The sequence below is a fragment of the Poromitra crassiceps genome, assembly GCF_964638095.1.
Source record: "Poromitra crassiceps genome assembly, chromosome: 16".
In the NCBI taxonomy this organism is placed as follows: Eukaryota; Metazoa; Chordata; class Actinopteri; order Beryciformes; family Melamphaidae; genus Poromitra; species Poromitra crassiceps.
In genome coordinates this window covers 1090154-1109750 of record NC_139645.1, presented here as the reverse complement: position 1 = coordinate 1109750, position 19597 = coordinate 1090154, and the positions used below count along the sequence as shown (strand labels likewise).

At 47.4% G+C, this 19597-nt stretch overlaps 1 protein-coding gene across 1 annotated transcript in view; it reads right to left on the bottom strand.

Moving 5' to 3' along the window:
- Nucleotides 1-19597, bottom strand: part of LOC310790851 (cyclin-dependent kinase-like 5) — a 62915-nt gene that overhangs the window by 14337 nt on the left and 28981 nt on the right. Inside the window, exons 7-16 of the mRNA XM_083652557.1 lie at nt 18628-18718; nt 17794-17896; nt 15787-15873; nt 13500-13580; nt 12670-12845; nt 6112-6956; nt 5289-5656; nt 3898-3999; nt 2705-2810; nt 778-916 (exon numbers count right to left, since the gene is read on the bottom strand). Coding sequence (XP_083508683.1) covers nt 778-916; nt 2705-2810; nt 3898-3999; nt 5289-5656; nt 6112-6956; nt 12670-12845; nt 13500-13580; nt 15787-15873; nt 17794-17896; nt 18628-18718 — 2098 coding nt within the window. The remainder of the gene's footprint in view (nt 1-777; nt 917-2704; nt 2811-3897; nt 4000-5288; nt 5657-6111; nt 6957-12669; nt 12846-13499; nt 13581-15786; nt 15874-17793; nt 17897-18627; nt 18719-19597) is intronic.

Genomic DNA, 19597 nt, shown 5'->3' with positions numbered 1-19597 from the left:
TTGATTCACATGGTGTGGGAATGTCCACAGTACAGTTCTGGACGAAGGTGGCTGCTAAATGATCTACATCTGTAACTGTTCCAGTAACTGTACCCGCTTTACTGTTGAATGACTTGTCCTGGCTCAATCTGTCGAGGGCTGCAAGGCGTAGTGTACTAGCTGGTATAACAGCTGCTAAAAAGATGGTTGCGTTACGTTGGAAGCCTCCTCACTCTCTCACCATCAGACATTGGGTCTTCTCCTTTCTGGATGTTGTGTACTTGGAGTTGTCAACTGCCAGAATCAACAGTGCATCAAGTGAATCCACCTTGATCAACTGGCAGAATGTTGCAAATTCACTCAAAGAGCTCTTAGAATGATCCTCTCTCTACCAGATTCTTTTGATCTGTAACATTCCCTGATATGATGTTCCCCGTGTGTGTGTGTGTGTGTGTGTGTGTGTGTGTGTGTGTGTGTGTGTGTGTGTGTGTGTGTGTGTGTGTGTGTGTGTGTGTGTGTGTGTGTGTGTGTGTGTGTGTGTGTGTGTGTGTGTGTGTGTGTGTGAGTATGCGGGTTGTGTTTGGGATGTGGGTGGGGGGGTGGTGCATTTCATGTTTTGTCCGTTTTTCTTTTCTTTTTGGCTCTTTCCTTTTTGTTGACGTGTTCAAAATGTCTGACTTTGTGATCTGTTATTATTATTTTTCTCTTCTATTTCTTGTTATGGAAATTGTATTGTTTTGTTGAATCTATTAATAAAAAAATTTGATCGCAAAAACAAAATAAAAAATGAACTCTTACCAGTCGAAAGCGGTCTGGCGTTTGGAGTGGTTGGCCATGACAACGGGGTCTCCAGGTGCGACTGGCACGACGACCGGCCCTCGACCCTGCCCGACTCCATCATGGAAGGAGGAGGAGTTATCTGGTCTGGGGGAGGGGACTGGAGAGGGGAGGGGGGGGGGAGGGGAGGGGAGGGAGAAAGATTATTACTCTTTCACTGGTTGTTGGTTTCTTGGGCCCAGAAATGCAAGGAAGGCCTACATCGTCAATAGCTAGTAAATAGTTTTCTTTTTACAGTGTTAAAGCATTTTAACACATTCACTGCCAGCAGTTTTTTTTTTACTGTAGGTAGCTTCTGCCAAGGTTTTTTTTGAGGATTCTGGCTCATCTTTCAAGAGCCGAGGATTATTTTCTGCTAAGATTTTGTGAACACAAAATATCTCAAAAGAACTAATAGAATGTGTGCTTTCTCTGTCTAAAATAGTTAGTTTGTAGAGTTAGTAGTTATGTAGGCATTAGCAGTTGAATACAGCATGGTTTCAGCGTCTGAAAATTTAAGCTGAGATAAATGGCTTTTTGTGAAATTCGATAGAACAGTCACTTTAACCATTTATTTTTGGCGTAAGACGTCAGACATCTAAACAATAGTTTTGAACAGTAATTTCCTCCATAGCAGCACCCTCACCCCCCTCTCCTTCAAACTCCTCCCTCCGTGTGTGTTCTCCTCCTCCCTCCGTGGCTGCAGCGGTACAAGCGAGGCTCTGCCTGTCTGTGCTGCCTGGCTGCTGGCGGCCGCTCTTTGGGCGAGTCTGCATGGGGCTCGTTTGTTTCGGTTGTGAGCTCAGCTGGAATGAAGCTGCGTGCGATTGTGGGCTTTCTGCCGGTGTTTCAAAGTGTGTTGCACCCATAATCTATTATGCAAATTTGCAATCCCCCACCGCCAGCTCCCAGCGCGAAAGCGAAAGCGTTTTCGCCAATCCATTTTACAGTATGAGAATGGTTTCCTCGCGCGTTCCCCTGCAGTTTTGGCTCGGCTTTTTCTAGTCTGGAGAGCACTGTCGCCACTTAGTGGGTCGGTGGAATGGGTTGTACACGTTCGGTGGCTCCCATATTTTTATAGGAGACGTGGGGGGCGTTGATCCACGTCCCACCGTCAATTTTTTTTTCTTTTTCTTTTTGACGAGTTGACTCGTCAACGGCAGTCAACCGTTGGATTTTTTTTGACGAGTCAACTCGTCGACGGCAGTGAACGTGTTAAGGTGGATTTTCCCTTTGGTCCCTCTTCTGTTAGCATACTGTATGTAGCAGCTCCATGCTAAACCCACCTTCTGTTAGCATACCTCATGTAGCAGCTCCATGCTAAACCCACCTTCTGTTAGCATACTGTATGTAGCACCATGCTAAACCCACCTTCTGTTAGCATACTGTATGTAGCACCATGCTAAACCCACCTGTTAGCATACTGTATGTAGCAGCTCCATGCTAAACCCACCTGTTAGCATACTGTATGTAACAGCTCCATGCTAAACCCACCTTCTGTTAGCATACTGTATGTAGCAGCTCCATGCTAAACCCACCTTCTGTTAGCATACTGTATGTAGCAGCTCCATGCTAAACCCACCTTCTGTTAGCATACTGTATGTAGCAGCTCCATGCTAAACCCACCTTCTGTTAGCATACTGTATGTAGCAGCTCCATGCTAAACCCACCTTCTGTTAGCATACTGTATGTAGCTCCATGCTAAACCCACCTTCTGTTAGCATACTGTATGTAGCACCATGCTAAACCCACCTTCTGTTAGCATACTGTATGTAGCACCATGCTAAACCCACCTTCTGTTAGCATACTGTATGTAGCAACACCATGCTAAACCCACCTTCTGTTAGCATACTGTATGTAGCACCATGCTAAACCCACCTTCACTCACTTGGTGCTTCCTGTCTCTTACCTCGGTAGAAGCTGCCTACTCTCCGAGGCATGGACTCACTGAAGATCATACGGTTCTCCTTGGAGGAGCCTCCATCCTCGCCGTGGGGGTCGTGGTACATGCCCACCTGGGAAATGCATGCAACACGCGCACACAGACACACACATGCACACACACACACACACACACACACACACACAAACACACAACGGCAAAATCACACACGTGGACACAGATCAAAAGCATGTGCCTCAGTATCTTCAGCAGTGTGACTCTTAATCTCAGATGAATCTCAGCTGATCTCAACACCACTGAATCATCACTCTAAAGCCGTTTTCCCACATGCGTACCGGAAAATTACCTGTAAGTCAATATCGGACATTTCCCTGAATTTCCCTTCACACCTTAGCGCTCGCATGTGGGAATCTAGTCGTCAAATAGCCGGTATGTTGGGGGGCGGGGGGAGGGGGGAGCTTATTTGGGGGGGTCGGCAAAACTTGCCACACAATAAATCACACTTGTTTGACAAGAGCAGCGTCAAGCCAGCGTAATAAACACAGCCGATTTCCCCCCTCCCCTCTCTGCTCCAGAGAGGCCAGTCCTTCACTCAGTCCTCCGCACTTCGCAGCAGCCACACAGGACAGACACAGCGAGAATGGCAGAGGCTTGCAAGCTGCCCAATGCTTGTAGCCTATGTATGTAGAGAAAGCAAACGCACAAAGCGAAATGTGGAAGTAGTTTGCTTTGATGTGCGCGAATGATTAGATGATGCACGCTGGAAGTGAACGTTAAGCAACGTGTGTACACCTCGCCCATGAGAGAAGGAGGACCGGTGTTGCGGAAAATGACTGCACCCATTTCTCACTTGTATGCGTTATCGCGCATACCGCTCTTCTGACTGGCTCGAAACTGGTGAAATGTCCGCGACCACGGGGTCGTGCTTATACCGGAAAACAACTTTCCCACATGAAGGCATTAGACCACGTTCCGGTCATTTTGCGGTACAAAGCGCATGTGGGAAAAGGGCTTAATATTAGCTCAATCCTCTACTGGCTCACATCACAAGACATTTAGGACCATCTTGGAACTTCTCAGTGAGGTGACATGTATATATCAGTGACAACGTGCAGTGAGGCAGAGAAAGCTATGGAGACCAGCAGGATGTATGTAGTGAGCAGCTTGGAGGTGGGGAGTCGGGAGTCGGGGAGTCGGACCTCGTTTTTAGGGCGCTGCGTGTGAAAAGCAGCAGCGTTGTCCCTCGTAGAGTCTTTGATGGACGCACAAGGGTGGCTCATGTCCTTAGGGGACGGCTCACTCTGTTGGGAAGACGGACAGGACAGGTGCAGGTCAACGCAGAGACAGACAGGTCAAAGCAGACTGGAGCAGCATCACAGAGCAGTGGCAATGATCATGAGACTGTCTCTGCACACACGCACGTCAACTAAAGTGCACACACACACACACACACACACACACACACACACACACACACACACAAACACGAATGCAACACACACACAGACAGACACATGCATACACTTTTAATGCACATATTCAAGAAAGATCCACCCTCAGACACTGTACACTGTTTAATATCATCACTCTGTCACGTCCAATGCATTCCAGGAGTTGTGGGAGGAATAGACAGTACGCGACGTCAGCTCATCTTTGGACAGTTACTGAGAGCAGAGATCTTCAATATTACTAGAAATACGGCACCCCAGGCTCTGCCAGTTGTAAGAACTGGTTTTAGCAAGTCTCCTAAATGGTCACATGGTCACCTCTCACTTGAAGTGTTGTGAGAGAGAGCCTGGTGGTGACGCAGGGTTAGTGCTGACCTAGCAAGCTCACTTGAACTAGAGATCCTCAGTTCTCAAACTCCACACAAACCACACATATAAACACAAAGCTGCCCCTTGTTAGCTCACTCTAGTAGCTAAGATATTCAATAACAACATTTTTTTTTCTTTTTAAACCGTACAGATTTAGCTACTACATCAACAAACTTCACATGTAGCTTTCTCCCTGCTCCCAGCTCCTGTTGCCAAATGTCATGAGAGTGTGTTGCTGAGACAGAGACAGGTCTTGAACAAATTTAATTTTCTCCTGATCTGTCTGAATGTTCAGAAGATATGTGGCTTTGGAAAATTGGCAGAATATTTACTTTGATGACTATGGGGGGGGCGATAGAATCTGTCATAATCTGATATCACGTTCACTCCTCCCATTGACTCCAATAGACTCAGACCTGCCAAAAGTCTCCTAAGTGGGCGTGTCCGTGGAAAACCATGGGCAAAACCCACGTGACACAAATACAGGAAGCGACTTGAAGTTGAAGTATCTTGCTTTGAGACAGTGAAACGCAGCGTACATCCTCATTAGCTGTATTTATAACAGTGTTCAAATGTGTTAGGGTGGACATTTCTTTTCACTACCAACACACGCACGCACACGCACACACACACACGCACGCACACACACACGCACACGCACGCACGCACACACACGCACACGCACACACACACGCACGCACACACACACACACACACGCACACACGCACACACACACATACACGCACACGCACACAGGGCACCTGCCACTAACCCTGGTCATGTCGTCAGTGCAGTCCTCTCTAGAGGAGTTCACAGAGTGTCCAGTGAGGGTGGTGCGGTGCTGCAGCTGGGGGGAGAGGAGCTGCAGGCTGCTGGCACGTGTGGGGATCCCCTGCCCCCCCGGCCCCCCCGGCCCCCCCGGCCCTGGAGCAGGCAGGGCCCCCAGGCCCGGCTCCACACCGTGGGGACGGTGCCGCTCCCTCCTCACGTACATGGAGTGGCGGTGAGGCCGCTGCTGGGAGGAGAAGGGGGAGGTGTAGCCCAGGCCATAGTGGTAAGACTCGTGAGGGGAAGGCAGGGTGTGTGTGGAGGGCAAGACCACTCCTCCTGGGTCTAAGAGCTCTGGAGCTTTGGCCTCCTCTGCAGAGAGGAGAGAGGAGGAGAGGAGAGGAGAGGAGAGGAGGGGAGAGGAGAGGAGAGGAGAGGGGAGGAGAGGAGAGGGGAGGAGAGGAGGGGAGAGGAGAGGAAGGGAGGGGAGAGGAGAGGAGAGGAGGGGAGAGGAGAGGAGAGGAGGGGAGAGGAGAGGAGAGGAGAGGAGGGGAGAGGAGAGGAGAAAAGAGGAGAGGAGGGGAGAGGAGAGGAGGGGAGAGGAGAGGAGAGGAAGGGAGGGGAGAGGAGAGGAGGGGAGAGGAGGGGAGGGGAGATCAAACATTCACCAACTGACCTCTTGCTGCCTCCACTGCAAAGTTCTAATATTGACTGTTCTCCACAACATTCAAATAACTGATGATCACACATGTGACTCATCATGTGACTCATCATGTGACTCATCATGTGACTCATCATGTGACTCATCATGTGACTCATCCACCTACCTGGTGCCAAAGTTTTGTGTCTGGATTTGTGTCTAGAAGAGGAGTCCAGCGTGCTGCTCTCCATACGGACGTTGCCACTCCCACGAGAGGCGGGGCTGTGCCCAGAGCGCTCAGTGTGTCGTGCAGAGGGGCTGCCAGGGGGCGCTGGAGGCCCCGGAGGCGCATTGAGGTCCAAACAGCTGGCGGGGAAGAAGCGGGCTCCGGCGCCGACGCCTGCTGTTACGTTGGCGTTGGGGTCGTCCGGGTGCAGGCGGCCATCGCTGAGGTTCCCTATAGACTTGGCGTCACTCAGAGCGCTGTGGCTCTTGGACAGGCTGAGATAGGAGGCTGAACTCTTGGAGGAGGAGGACATGGATCCGTGAGCAGAGTCGGCCATACTGTGGGTATGTCGGCCATGTTGCTTCTCTGCTCCAGACTGCAGTGTGTTGGTCTTGCCCTCCAGGAAGGGGTGGCGGCTGGCCTGCTGCTGCTGCTGCTGCTGCTGCTGCTGCTGCGAGCGAGAGGAGCTGGGCTTGATGCTGTGGCTGTATTTCAGCCCAGGATCTGGAAGCTTGGAAGAAGGTCCCACGTTGAAATCAAACTCCGTCTTGCCTTTGGCCTCTTTGGGACTGAGGAGGTGCGGCAGGTTGTTGTTGGCCAGGTCTTTGCTGTTGGAGGCGGAGCGGTTGAGGGTCTGGGACATGTACTGGCTCTTGGGGTGGAGGGTGGGACTTAAGCTGGAAGGGGCGGGTTTGTTGCCGTTGAGGAAGTTCTCGTTGCCTAGGTGATGGAGGTCTCCATGGCGAGGGAGGCTGGAACATTCTTTGCTGTTGGAGCGACGGTGGCTTGAGCTCTTACTGTGACTCCTAGAGGGGCAGCAGGACACAGACAGGAAGTCACAGAGGGATGGACAGGATGTTTATATTAGAGGGACACAGACAGGAAGTCACAGAGGGATGGACAGGATGTTTATATTAGAGAGACACAGACAGGAAGTCACAGAGGGATGGACAGGATGTTTATATTAGAGGGACACAGACAGGAAGTCACAGAGGGATGGACAGGATGTTTATATTAGAGGGACACAGACAGGAAGTCACAGAGGGATGGACAGGATGTTTATATTAGAGGGACACAGACAGGAAGTCACAGAGGGATGGACAGGATGTTTATATTAGAGGGACACAGACAGGAAGTCACAGAGGGATGGACAGGATGTTTATATTAGAGGGACACAGACAGGAAGTCACAGAGGGATGGACAGGATGTTTATATTAGAGGGACACAGACAGGAAGTCACAGAGGGATGGACAGGATGTTTATATTAGAGGGACACAGACAGGAAGTCACAGAGGGATGGACAGGATGTTTATATTAGAGAGACACAGACAGGAAGTCACAGAGGGATGGACAGGATGTTTATATTAGAGAGACACAGACAGGAAGTCACAGAGGGATGGACAGGATGTTTATATTAGAGGGACACAGACAGGAAGTCACAGAGGGATGGACAGGATGTTTATATTAGAGAGACACAGACAGGAAGTCACAGATGGATGGACAGGATGTTTATATTAGAGAGACACAGACAGGAAGTCACAGAGGGATGGACAGGATGTTTATATTAGAGAGACACACACAGGAAGTCACAGAGGGATGGACAGGATGTTTATATTAGAGAGACACAGACAGGAAGTCACAGATGGATGGACAGGATGTTTATATTAGAGAGACACAGACAGGAAGTCACAGAGGGATGGACAGGATGTTTATATTAGAGAGACACAGACAGGAAGTCACAGAGGGATGGACAGGATGTTTATGCTGCCTTCCAGACAACTGGGACCTTCAGATTTTCTGGCCTCCTATTAGGAAAAGTGCGCTGGAACGGCACTCAAAGTGGGAGCTCCGACTTGAAAACTGGGAGAAAAAAATCTACCCCCACTAGGCTGGGAACCAGTTGTCTGACGTCACACAACAATGGCCGCAACATGGAGTATGTAGTCCAAAGTATTAAGTGCCTTAATAAAATGTATAATAGAGTCTGTTACATTATGTGTCATTGCTGCTCCTCATTTTCATTTAAATATGTAAGGATGGTGCTCTACTCGTTGTTAAGCTGTCTTGCTATTTGCTAAACAAAAAAAAGTTTGTCGCGGTCCGCCATATTTCTTGGTTGCGTTTTGCCTTTGTGCTCTGGAATGCTTTGAAGGTGGGGGGTGGGACTTTTCCACTGGGAAACACCCACGTCCCAGGTGTCTGGAAGGCAGCATTATATTAGAGAGACACAGACAGGAAGTCACAGAGGGATGGACAGGATGTTTATATTAGAGGGACACAGACAGGAAGTCACAGAGGGATGGACAGGATGTTTATATTAGAGGGACACAGACAGGAAGTCACAGAGGGATGGACAGGATGTTTATATTAGAGGGACACAGACAGGAAGTCACAGAGGGATGGACAGGATGTTTATATTAGAGAGACACAGACAGGAAGTCACAGAGGGATGGACAGGATGTTTATATTAGAGAGACACAGACAGGAAGTCACAGAGGGATGGACAGGATGTTTATATTAGAGGGACACAGACAGGAAGTCACAGAGGGATGGACAGGATGTTTATATTAGAGGGACACAGACAGGAAGTCACAGAGGGATGGACAGGATGTTTATATTAGAGAGACACAGACAGGAAGTCACAGAGGGATGGACAGGATGTTTATATTAGAGAGACACAGACAGGAAGTCACAGAGGGATGGACAGGATGTTTATATTAGAGGGACACAGACAGGAAGTCACAGAGGGATGGACAGGATGTTTATATTAGAGAGACACAGACAGGAAGTCACAGATGGATGGACAGGATGTTTATATTAGAGAGACACAGACAGGAAGTCACAGAGGGATGGACAGGATGTTTATATTAGAGAGACACACACAGGAAGTCACAGAGGGATGGACAGGATGTTTATATTAGAGAGACACAGACAGGAAGTCACAGATGGATGGACAGGATGTTTATATTAGAGAGACACAGACAGGAAGTCACAGAGGGATGGACAGGATGTTTATATTAGAGAGACACAGACAGGAAGTCACAGAGGGATGGACAGGATGTTTATGCTGCCTTCCAGACAACTGGGACCTTCAGATTTTCTGGCCTCCTATTAGGAAAAGTGCGCTGGAACGGCACTCAAAGTGGGAGCTCCGACTTGAAAACTGGGAGAAAAAAATCTACCCCCACTAGGCTGGGAACCAGTTGTCTGACGTCACACAACAATGGCCGCAACATGGAGTATGTAGTCCAAAGTATTAAGTGCCTTAATAAAATGTATAATAGAGTCTGTTACATTATGTGTCATTGCTGCTCCTCATTTTCATTTAAATATGTAAGGATGGTGCTCTACTCGTTGTTAAGCTGTCTTGCTATTTGCTAAACAAAAAAAAGTTTGTCGCGGTCCGCCATATTTCTTGGTTGCGTTTTGCCTTTGTGCTCTGGAATGCTTTGAAGGTGGGGGGTGGGACTTTTCCACTGGGAAACACCCACGTCCCAGGTGTCTGGAAGGCAGCATTATATTAGAGAGACACAGACAGGAAGTCACAGAGGGATGGACAGGATGTTTATATTAGAGGGACACAGACAGGAAGTCACAGAGGGATGGACAGGATGTTTATATTAGAGAGACACAGACAGGAAGTCACAGAGGGATGGACAGGATGTTTATATTAGAGAGACACAGACAGGAAGTCACAGAGGGATGGACAGGATGTTTATATTAGAGAGACACAGACAGGAAGTCACAGAGGGATGGACAGGATGTTTATATTAGAGAGACACAGACAGGAAGTCACAGATGGATGGACAGGATGTTTATATTAGAGAGACACAGACAGGAAGTCACAGAGGGATGGACAGGATGTTTATATTAGAGAGACACACACAGGAAGTCACAGAGGGATGGACAGGATGTTTATATTAGAGAGACACAGACAGGAAGTCACAGATGGATGGACAGGATGTTTATATTAGAGGGACACAGACAGGAAGTCACAGAGGGATGGACAGGATGTTTATATTAGAGAGACACAGACAGGAAGTCACAGAGGGATGGACAGGATGTTTATATTAGAGAGACACAGACAGGAAGTCACAGAGGGATGGACAGGATGTTTATATTAGAGAGACACACACAGGAAGTCACAGAGGGATGGACAGGATGTTTATATTAGAGAGACACAGACAGGAAGTCACAGATGGATGGACAGGATGTTTATATTAGAGAGACACAGACAGGAAGTCACAGAGGGATGGACAGGATGTTTATATTAGAGAGACACAGACAGGAAGTCACAGAGGGATGGACAGGATGTTTATGCTGCCTTCCAGACAACTGGGACCTTCAGATTTTCTGGCCTCCTATTAGGAAAAGTGCGCTGGAACGGCACTCAAAGTGGGAGCTCCGACTTGAAAACTGGGAGAAAAAAATCTACCCCCACTAGGCTGGGAACCAGTTGTCTGACGTCACACAACAATGGCCGCAACATGGAGTATGTAGTCCAAAGTATTAAGTGCCTTAATAAAATGTATAATAGAGTCTGTTACATTATGTGTCATTGCTGCTCCTCATTTTCATTTAAATATGTAAGGATGGTGCTCTACTCGTTGTTAAGCTGTCTTGCTATTTGCTAAACAAAAAAAAGTTTGTCGCGGTCCGCCATATTTCTTGGTTGCGTTTTGCCTTTGTGCTCTGGAATGCTTTGAAGGTGGGGGGTGGGACTTTTCCACTGGGAAACACCCACGTCCCAGGTGTCTGGAAGGCAGCATTATATTAGAGAGACACAGACAGGAAGTCACAGAGGGATGGACAGGATGTTTATATTAGAGGGACACAGACAGGAAGTCACAGAGGGATGGACAGGATGTTTATATTAGAGAGACACAGACAGGAAGTCACAGAGGGATGGACAGGATGTTTATATTAGAGGGACACAGACAGGAAGTCACAGAGGGATGGACAGGATGTTTATATTAGAGAGACACAGACAGGAAGTCACAGAGGGATGGACAGGATGTTTATATTAGAGGGACACAGACAGGAAGTCACAGAGGGATGGACAGGATGTTTATATTAGAGGGACACAGACAGGAAGTCACAGAGGGATGGACAGGATGTTTATATTAGAGAGACACAGACAGGAAGTCACAGAGGGATGGACAGGATGTTTATATTAGAGAGACACAGACAGGAAGTCACAGAGGGATGGACAGGATGTTTATAGTAGGCTTCAGCACTGTACCAGAGATTTTCTTCCGCAATTTATTTGACCATAGACATATCGTAATGTGGTCAAACCGCATTGGTCCCGCATTTTTTTACGTTTTGGTCCGAGTGAAATGTTATGCGATCTCTCCTGTGTCTAAATATATCTGAACCGTTTGGTTTGAACAAGTAAAACTATTTTTATACGCATTTTACGAAATATCTATGGGAAAATAAATGGCGGATGAAAATCTCTGGCACAGTGCTGAAGCAGGAAGTGACGTTCACTTTGGCTCTCTACAATCAACAATGCCTCTGTCAGGGAGCAAAGATAGCAGCCATTATAAATTGCAAAACTGAGAGTGTTGTGATTTAACACCTGCATTTATGTAACAGTAATTGGGGGAATTGATGCTGTGTTTTTAGAACTGGGTCTTATTAGTCACTTTACATGAAGGCTTAGTTAAGTCTTAATACGTAGGGGGCATGGTGTATCCCCATGCCCTCAGCGTCCACTGCCCAGGTGGGCTCGTCAACAGGCCCTCTCTGAGTGGAGTCTGCATGTTCTCCACACGCATTGTAAAGTGTTACTGTATTATTTGTGCAAAGAAAATCAGTAGTCGTCTTTTATGCAAAATTTAAATTTGCGCGTAAAACAACTGAGTGGAAACGCTGCAAAATTCACAAAAACCTCCAAATATCGCAAAAAGGTTTTCACGCTTGAGGGAGATGGAAAAGTCGGGTGTATCGATAAAAGGAAAATGCGACATGTGCGGTGGAAACAGATGAAGCGATATTCCGTTGTCTCTCCATTCAAAAACCAGGCAGTTTGCCTTGATCACTGCAAAACATGACATGCCGTGGAGCTGACACACAATAGGGCTACGCACGGTAAATAATGGTAAATACGCAGCACAATACCCGCTGTGGTAAACAGAAGAAGACTGGGATATTAACTTTAATACGACTCACTTCTAGAATTGAATGAAATTGTATTCACTTACTATCTGCTCTATCTAGCAGCTGATCAGCAGCTCAGACAGCCTCAAACACAAGGTGATTGACAGCTCTATAATTCGCATAATAGCAGCGGATGGAAACGCAAAAATTATTTCCCATTTTCTTTTGCCGACTTTCTGAAAATTTGATTAAAATTTGCGATAGACCCAAATAGAGCCAATGGCTATTATTGCTCTGCAACTATGAATAAGGTGTTTTTCTAATTATGTTTCTTTGGTGAATCAGGGTCCTCATGTTTCCATGTGCACATGGAAGCAGTGACATCAAATGAACACAGGGGGGCAGCAGACTGACCTAGTAGGAACGGTGTTCTCTCCGTGGTGGTGCGCCTTCCTCTTGGAGGAGCGCGTTGCGTTGGGAGAGGCAGGGGGAGGCCTCTCTCTCTCTGCCTGCCTCAGCGGCTGGAAGGCGGGGTGGTTCAGACTCTGCTCCGTCAGATAGCGCTCCGTGGGCGTCAGCAGTAACAGGTTCTGACGGGCCCAAGAACATGCCCAGCTTATCCACCTTATTTCTAGCTGCCATGATGCCTGATGGGTGCTTCTTCTAATTTTTACACTGTTTTAACTTGACCAAAAAAACGTCTATGAGGATTTTACAGCAGAGCCATTCTGCTCTACAGCCGTGTCTTTCGGGTGCTGGGATAACGTAATGCATTGTGGGTAGTCGGCTACTGTGGCTAATGCTAACGGCTAGCGTAATAGACTTTACATGGCAGTAAAACGCCACTGAATGACCAAATTGATTTAACTTTTAACCATTTCGAGTAACACTGTTTCCATACGGACCCCCAGCGTTGGTTAGTTGTTTATAACGTGACTATATTTATAACTTTTATAACGGACTCCAGCTTCCGGTTTATAATTCGGGTCTGCAGCCAGAGTATAACAAAGGAAATGGCAAGCTGCAACAATGAGTCACGTTAAACCGAACCTTGTTCCCACAATTATTTGTTACAGTGGGGCATTCAAAAATAAGGTGGAGAGCATACAGTTTATAGGTACAAGGAGATGACTGGAGAGGTTAAGAATAGATGACACAATACATCATTTCAATGTATTCCACTGGGTAGAAGGTCAAGGTTTGAGTATTTATAGTGTGAAGTGAGTATTTTTCCACTATGTCACCTTCATCAGATCCAACATCAAACCGCTCAGGATGCCCAGGTACCTCCTCTCCAAAGTCTGAGGGTGAGTAACCGAGGGGAACTGGCACACACACACACACACACACACACACACACGCACACACACACACGCACAGACACGCGCACACACACACACAAGCACACACACGCACACACACACAGGATGACAACGGTATTGATTTGAGGTTGTACACAGGAACTCTTTCCGTGCAGTGAGAATGACTTTCAGTGTCGAGTCGATATTAATCACAGCTAATCACTTCCAGTCACACAGAAATCTATTACTGGCTCACACTAAACAGACACTAACACACATGCACACGCACACAGTCTCACACTAAACAGACACTAACACACATGCACACGCACACAGTCTCACACTAAACAGACACTAACACACATGCACACGCACACAGTCTCACACTAAACAGACACTAACACACATGCACACGCACACAGTCTCACACTAAACAGACACTAACACACATGCACACGCACACAGTCTCACACTAAACAGACACTAACACACACGCACACGCACACACAGTCTTGCTCAGTCTTCTGGGACATTTTCTCTGGCTGCTAAGCTGAACACCAACCTATCTCATGAGTCATAGCAATCCACTCAGTCATGGTGCTGGGAGCACTGCCACCAGGCACCAGGAAGGAAGGAGGGAGGGAGGGAGAGAGGGAGAGAGAGAGGGGATAAGAGAAGGTGAAACCACAGAGGGGGAGGAGAGAGGAGAGAGAGAGAGAGAGGGGGGGGAGAAGAGAAGGTGAAACCACAGAGGGGGAGGAGAGAGAGAGAGGGAGAAGAGAAGGTGAAACAATAGAGGGGGAGGAGAGAGGAGAGAGAGAGAGGAGGGGGGGAGAAGAGAAGGTGAAACAACAGAGGGGGAGGAGAGAGGAGAGAGAGATTGAATTGAGAGAGAGAGAGGGGGGGGAGGAGAGAGGAGAGAGAGAGAGAGAGGGGGGGGGGGAGAAGAGAAGGTGAAACCACAGAGGGGGAGGAGAGAGGAGAGAGAGAGAGAGGGGGGGGGAGAGAGGAGAGAGAGAGAGAGGGGGGGGGGAGAAGGTGAAACCACAGAGGGGGAGGAGAGAGGAGAGAGAGAGAGGGGGGGGGGAGAGAAGGTGAAACCACAGAGGGGGAGGAGAGAGGAGAGAGAGAGAGAGAGAGGGGGGAGGAGAGAGGAGAGAGAGAGAGAGGGGGGGGGAGGAGAAGAGAAGGTGAAATGACGGAGGGGGAGGAGAGAGGAGAGAGAGAGAGAGAGAGAGAGAGAGAGGGGGGGGGAGGAGAGAGGAGAGAGAGAGAGAGAGGGGGGGAGAAGAGAAGGTGAAACCACAGAGGGGGAGGAGAGAGGAGAGAGAGAGAGAGAGGGGGGGAGAAGAGAAGGTGAAACCACAGAGGGGGAGGAGAGAGAGAGAGAGAGAGAGAGGGGGGGGGGGGGGAGGAGAGAGGAGAGAGAGAGGGGGGGGAGAAGAGAAGGTGAAACCACAGAGGGAGAGGAGAGAGGAGAGAGAGAGAGAGAGAGGGGGGGGAGGAGAGAGGAGAGAGAGAGAGAGAGGGGGGGGAGAAGAGAAGGTGAAACGACGGAGGGGGAGGAGAGAGGAGAGAGAGAGAGAGAGAGAGAGGGGGGGAGGAGAGAGGAGAGAGAGAGAGAGAGGGGGGGAGGAGAGAGGAGAGAGAGAGAGAGAGAGAGAGAGGGGGGGAGGAGAGAGGAGAGAGAGAGAGAGAGAGAGGGGGGGGGGGAGGAGAGAGGAGAGAGAGAGAGAGGGGGGGGAGAAGAGAAGGTGAAATGACGGAGGGGGAGGAGAGAGAGAGAGAGAGAGAGGGGGGGGGGGAGAGAGGAGAGAGAGAGAGGGGGGGGGGAGAAGAGAAGGTGAAACCACAGAGGGGGAGGAGAGAGGAGAGAGAGAGAGAGGGGGGGGAGAAGAGAAGGTGAAACCACAGAGGGGGAGGAGAGAGGAGAGAGAGAGAGAGAGAGGAGGGGAGAAGAGAAGGTGAAACGACGGAGGGGGAGGAGAGAGGAGAGAGAGAGAGAGAGAGAGAGAGGGGGGGAGGAGAGAGGAGAGAGAGAGAGAGAGGGGGGGAGAAGAGAAGGTGAAACCACAGAGGGGGAGGAGAGAGGAGAGAGAGAGAGGGGGGGGGAGGAGAGAGGAGAGAGAGAGGGGGAGAAGAGAAGAGAAGAGAAGGTGAAATGACAGAGGGGGGGAAGGAGAGAGGAGAGGAGCAGAGGCAGGAGAAAGGATGAGGGAGGGTTATCTACCCTGATGCCATGGAAGCGAGGGTTGTTGTAGAAGAGTTTCATCTGTTCTGCAGGGAGTGGCCCCAGCACCTTCTGAATGGTGAAGAGCTGGACAGAACATTAGAAATAGTTAGCATGGTAATTAATAATAATAATATTATTATAAATAGTTAGCATGGTCATTAATAATAATAATAGTATTATAAATAGTTAGCATGGTAATTATTAATAATAATAATAATAATATTATAAATAGTTAGCATGGTAATTAATAATAATAATATTATTATAAATAGTTAGCATGGTAATTAATAATAATAATAATAATAATATAAATAGTTAGATTGGTCATTATTAATAATAATAATAATAATAATAATAATAATAATATTATAAAGAGTTAGCATGCTAATTAATAACGTGTGGTGGGGAGTTTCAGACTCTGCAGTGTGGGTGATGGCTAATTCACTGCAGAAACTAGCCCTGTATACGAGGCATCAGCAGGAGCGGAACGGGAGTCGCCGCCATGACACTCAGCTCAACGATAAAAAAATTATATTTTAGAGCCACAATATCATTATAAATATCAACAACTAGCCAACAGATATCAAAGATGGTGGGCTTTATGGAGAGAGCACGACTCAAACATGACCGTTATTATGTCAAACTGGTCGTTTGGTGGCGTTTTATTGCCATTCAACTAACGTTAGCTCACAGCTAACAGCTAGCCATGTTCCAGCTCCCAGTGCGGGTGCATGACAGGACAGGGACCGCACGTAACACCCCGCAGAGACACCAGGAAGTCAGGTGATTGTTGTCGTCGTGACGTCACGCTGATTCCTCGTATCCTGACTTCAGTTCATATGAGCAATGGAGCCTAAATCAACGCATTACAAGGCTCTTTAACCCATTGATACCTGATGCAGCATTTGTGTGTGTATCCCTTTAAGACCGCGAACCGCGTTAACGCTGGTTCGCGGTCTTAAAGGGATACGCACACAAATGAGGGATATACACGCAAATGCTGCATCAGGTATCAATGGATTAAAGTTAAGAGTTTTCCAGACACATGCTGTATAGAAAACAGATATAGCTGTCATGTGAAACCCTCATAACTCCACTTGTGTTGATTTGCATGTTTTAACTTGAGTTGAAAGATGTCATCCTCTTGTCTTGTCAACTTAAGGGGACATTCAGACCCAAAGCGTTTTTGGAGCTGCCAGCGTCTTTCTGCAGTTCATTCTCTATGTAAGGACGCGCTAAACGTGCTCCTCTTTTAATGAACACACCTGGCATTTCAGCGCTGGTGTTGTTTTTGGAGGAGCGCTGTGGGCGTTTTAAAGCTGAACAAAGTTGAACATTGAGGAAAAGCGCCCTGATCGTCTTTTTCACTCCTCCTACCTTTTCTCCTCCCGAGGGATTTTCAACCTCCGCTGCTGCCAGAATTGGCAATAATCTGGCTTTCGTGTTGACAGTGAACAACATCAAACAGACAAAACTAGCTGGCTACCGTCCGTGTGGTCGTTGTGTTCTGATCCGTACTGCACGCGACTGCAGGGGAAAACAAACGGAGCACAAAAAAAATGCTCAGTGCGCTGTGTTTTGTGCACAATGGAAGCGCTCTCAACATGATTTTCATAGCGTTCTGACTGAAAAAAGCGCTTTGGGTGTGAATGCCGCCTAAGTCTGTTTTTCTTATTCCTGTCTGCCTTGGAGATACAAGGTCATATTTAGAGTTCCATGTTACTGCAATCCGTTTTTGGCCACGCAAAGAACTATATATGAATTTAATTTTCATTGTTGGCACTGTACCTTTAATTGTAGGCTTTAGATAGCATGCCATGAGGAACTACAGGAGTGAAAGAGGAGTGATAACACAACATTTAGAGCACATGCCCCAGGCTGCCCCAGTGAGCCACAAGGACGCCCCCTAGGGTCCATTAGTTCCATCAAATTCCCATTGTCATTGTGTCGGGATGAAAGAGGAACGTATCGAGGCCTCATGGTGGTTTTGGTTCCTCAACAAACCTGATCGATCTCACTTTCTCCAGGAAACAAGGGCTGACCGTCACTCAGCTCGCCGAGGATACACCCCACTGACCACATGTCCACCGCCTTGCCATAGGGAGCCCTAGGATGGAGAGAGAGATAGAGAGATGAGAGAGAGAGAGAGGGAGGGAGGGAGAGAGAGAGAGAGGGAGAGAGAGATATATGATTCATGTGCAGCAAATCACTGACAGGAAACAACGACCTTGCTGGTTAGGTGGTACTGATGACAGGAGTGATAATGTTGGTGATGAAAACAAGGATTATAGGAGTGAAAATGAAGTGGTCCATTGAAGAGGACGGCAGAAGAAGATGGAGCTGAGGAGTCTGCTGAGGAACGAGCAGCAGAGCAGCAGAAGAGCCGTGATGTTGGAGGGAGAGAGCATTCGAGTGGGCGGCATTCAAACGCCGTCTCAATAAATGTTCCAGGGCATTTACTAAATCAGGCTACAGCAGTGAGGAGAGATGATGCTCAGCTGTCTCCACGCTAGAAGGGAGGGACCTTCATCTCAGCTGGAACACCGAGAGCGGAGCTCTGAAATCTTTGCTTTCTGGAGCTCAGGAAAATAGCATTTCACTGTCAAGATAGTGACGTGTGTTTGATGTGAAGGCAATACTAATCCTGTAGTAGATCAATCGCTCTCTCTCTCTGTACGAAAGGAGTCAGAGCCGATCGCCAGTGATGATGATGATCCTCAATTAGTAAGTCAGAGAGGATGAAGATGAGTCATGAAGTGATAGACGCTGGTTTATGGAACACACACACACACGCACACACACACACACACGTGCGCACGCTCACATACACACACTCACCCCAACAGCAGCTCAGGTGAACGGTACCACCTTGTGGCCACATACTCAGTGTAGTTGGCATCTGTCCCTTCAGACAGGTTGCGAGCAAAACCTGAGCCAGAGTAACACGGGAATTAATTAGCAATTGATAAATGAGCCATTAGCCATCTTGTTGACTGCAGTAATGTAGAGATAAGAGAAATATAGATTTACAATCCACAATCAAAGTGGTCTTTCTTTACCATACGCTCATCATCCCATCTGAGCAGCTTTCTGAGTCAGTATACTAGCTATGTTACTCAAATTGTTTCTGCAGCATAGATACAGGCTTTAAATAACTGGTGTACAGTGAGTCCATTTGAATCATGACAAAAAAAAATCACAATAATCAGAATACCAGCTCCAACGGTGACCAACAAACAAATCTCACCCCAGCTACGACTGTAACTCAGTAGTGTTACATTAACTGACCATGTCATTTTGTGAACGCAATCAAAACGAATCCAAAATGTAGAATAAAAACGTATATGTAAATGTGAAAATATGGTAAAACTATGCTTAATTAATACAATATCACAGTTTATGTGTATATTTGAGGGGGGTTACAACTTTTTGAGAAAGCAGGTGCTAGATCTTAATGTTAACCAAGCTTTGACTTTCACAATATACTTTTGTCAAATTAATTATGGTGACAACCATTTTATATTCCCCAGGGGGGGGCTGCTTTCCAACGGCATACTTTATATTTATATACATTTTTATTTTTTTATTTATATTTACTGTATATATATATTTATTTTTATTTATATATATTTCCGTCCTTCTACTCCTGATGCACGACTTACGAGCTGACAAATTAATGGTGGGATTTTTCACAGTGAACTGAGCCTAAGAAGTGGGCAAAAATATAAATCAAATAAAATCAAATAAAAATATATCACCAAAACAGGCAAATACCTTTATTGAACAAGGAAGACATGGAGGGCCTTAA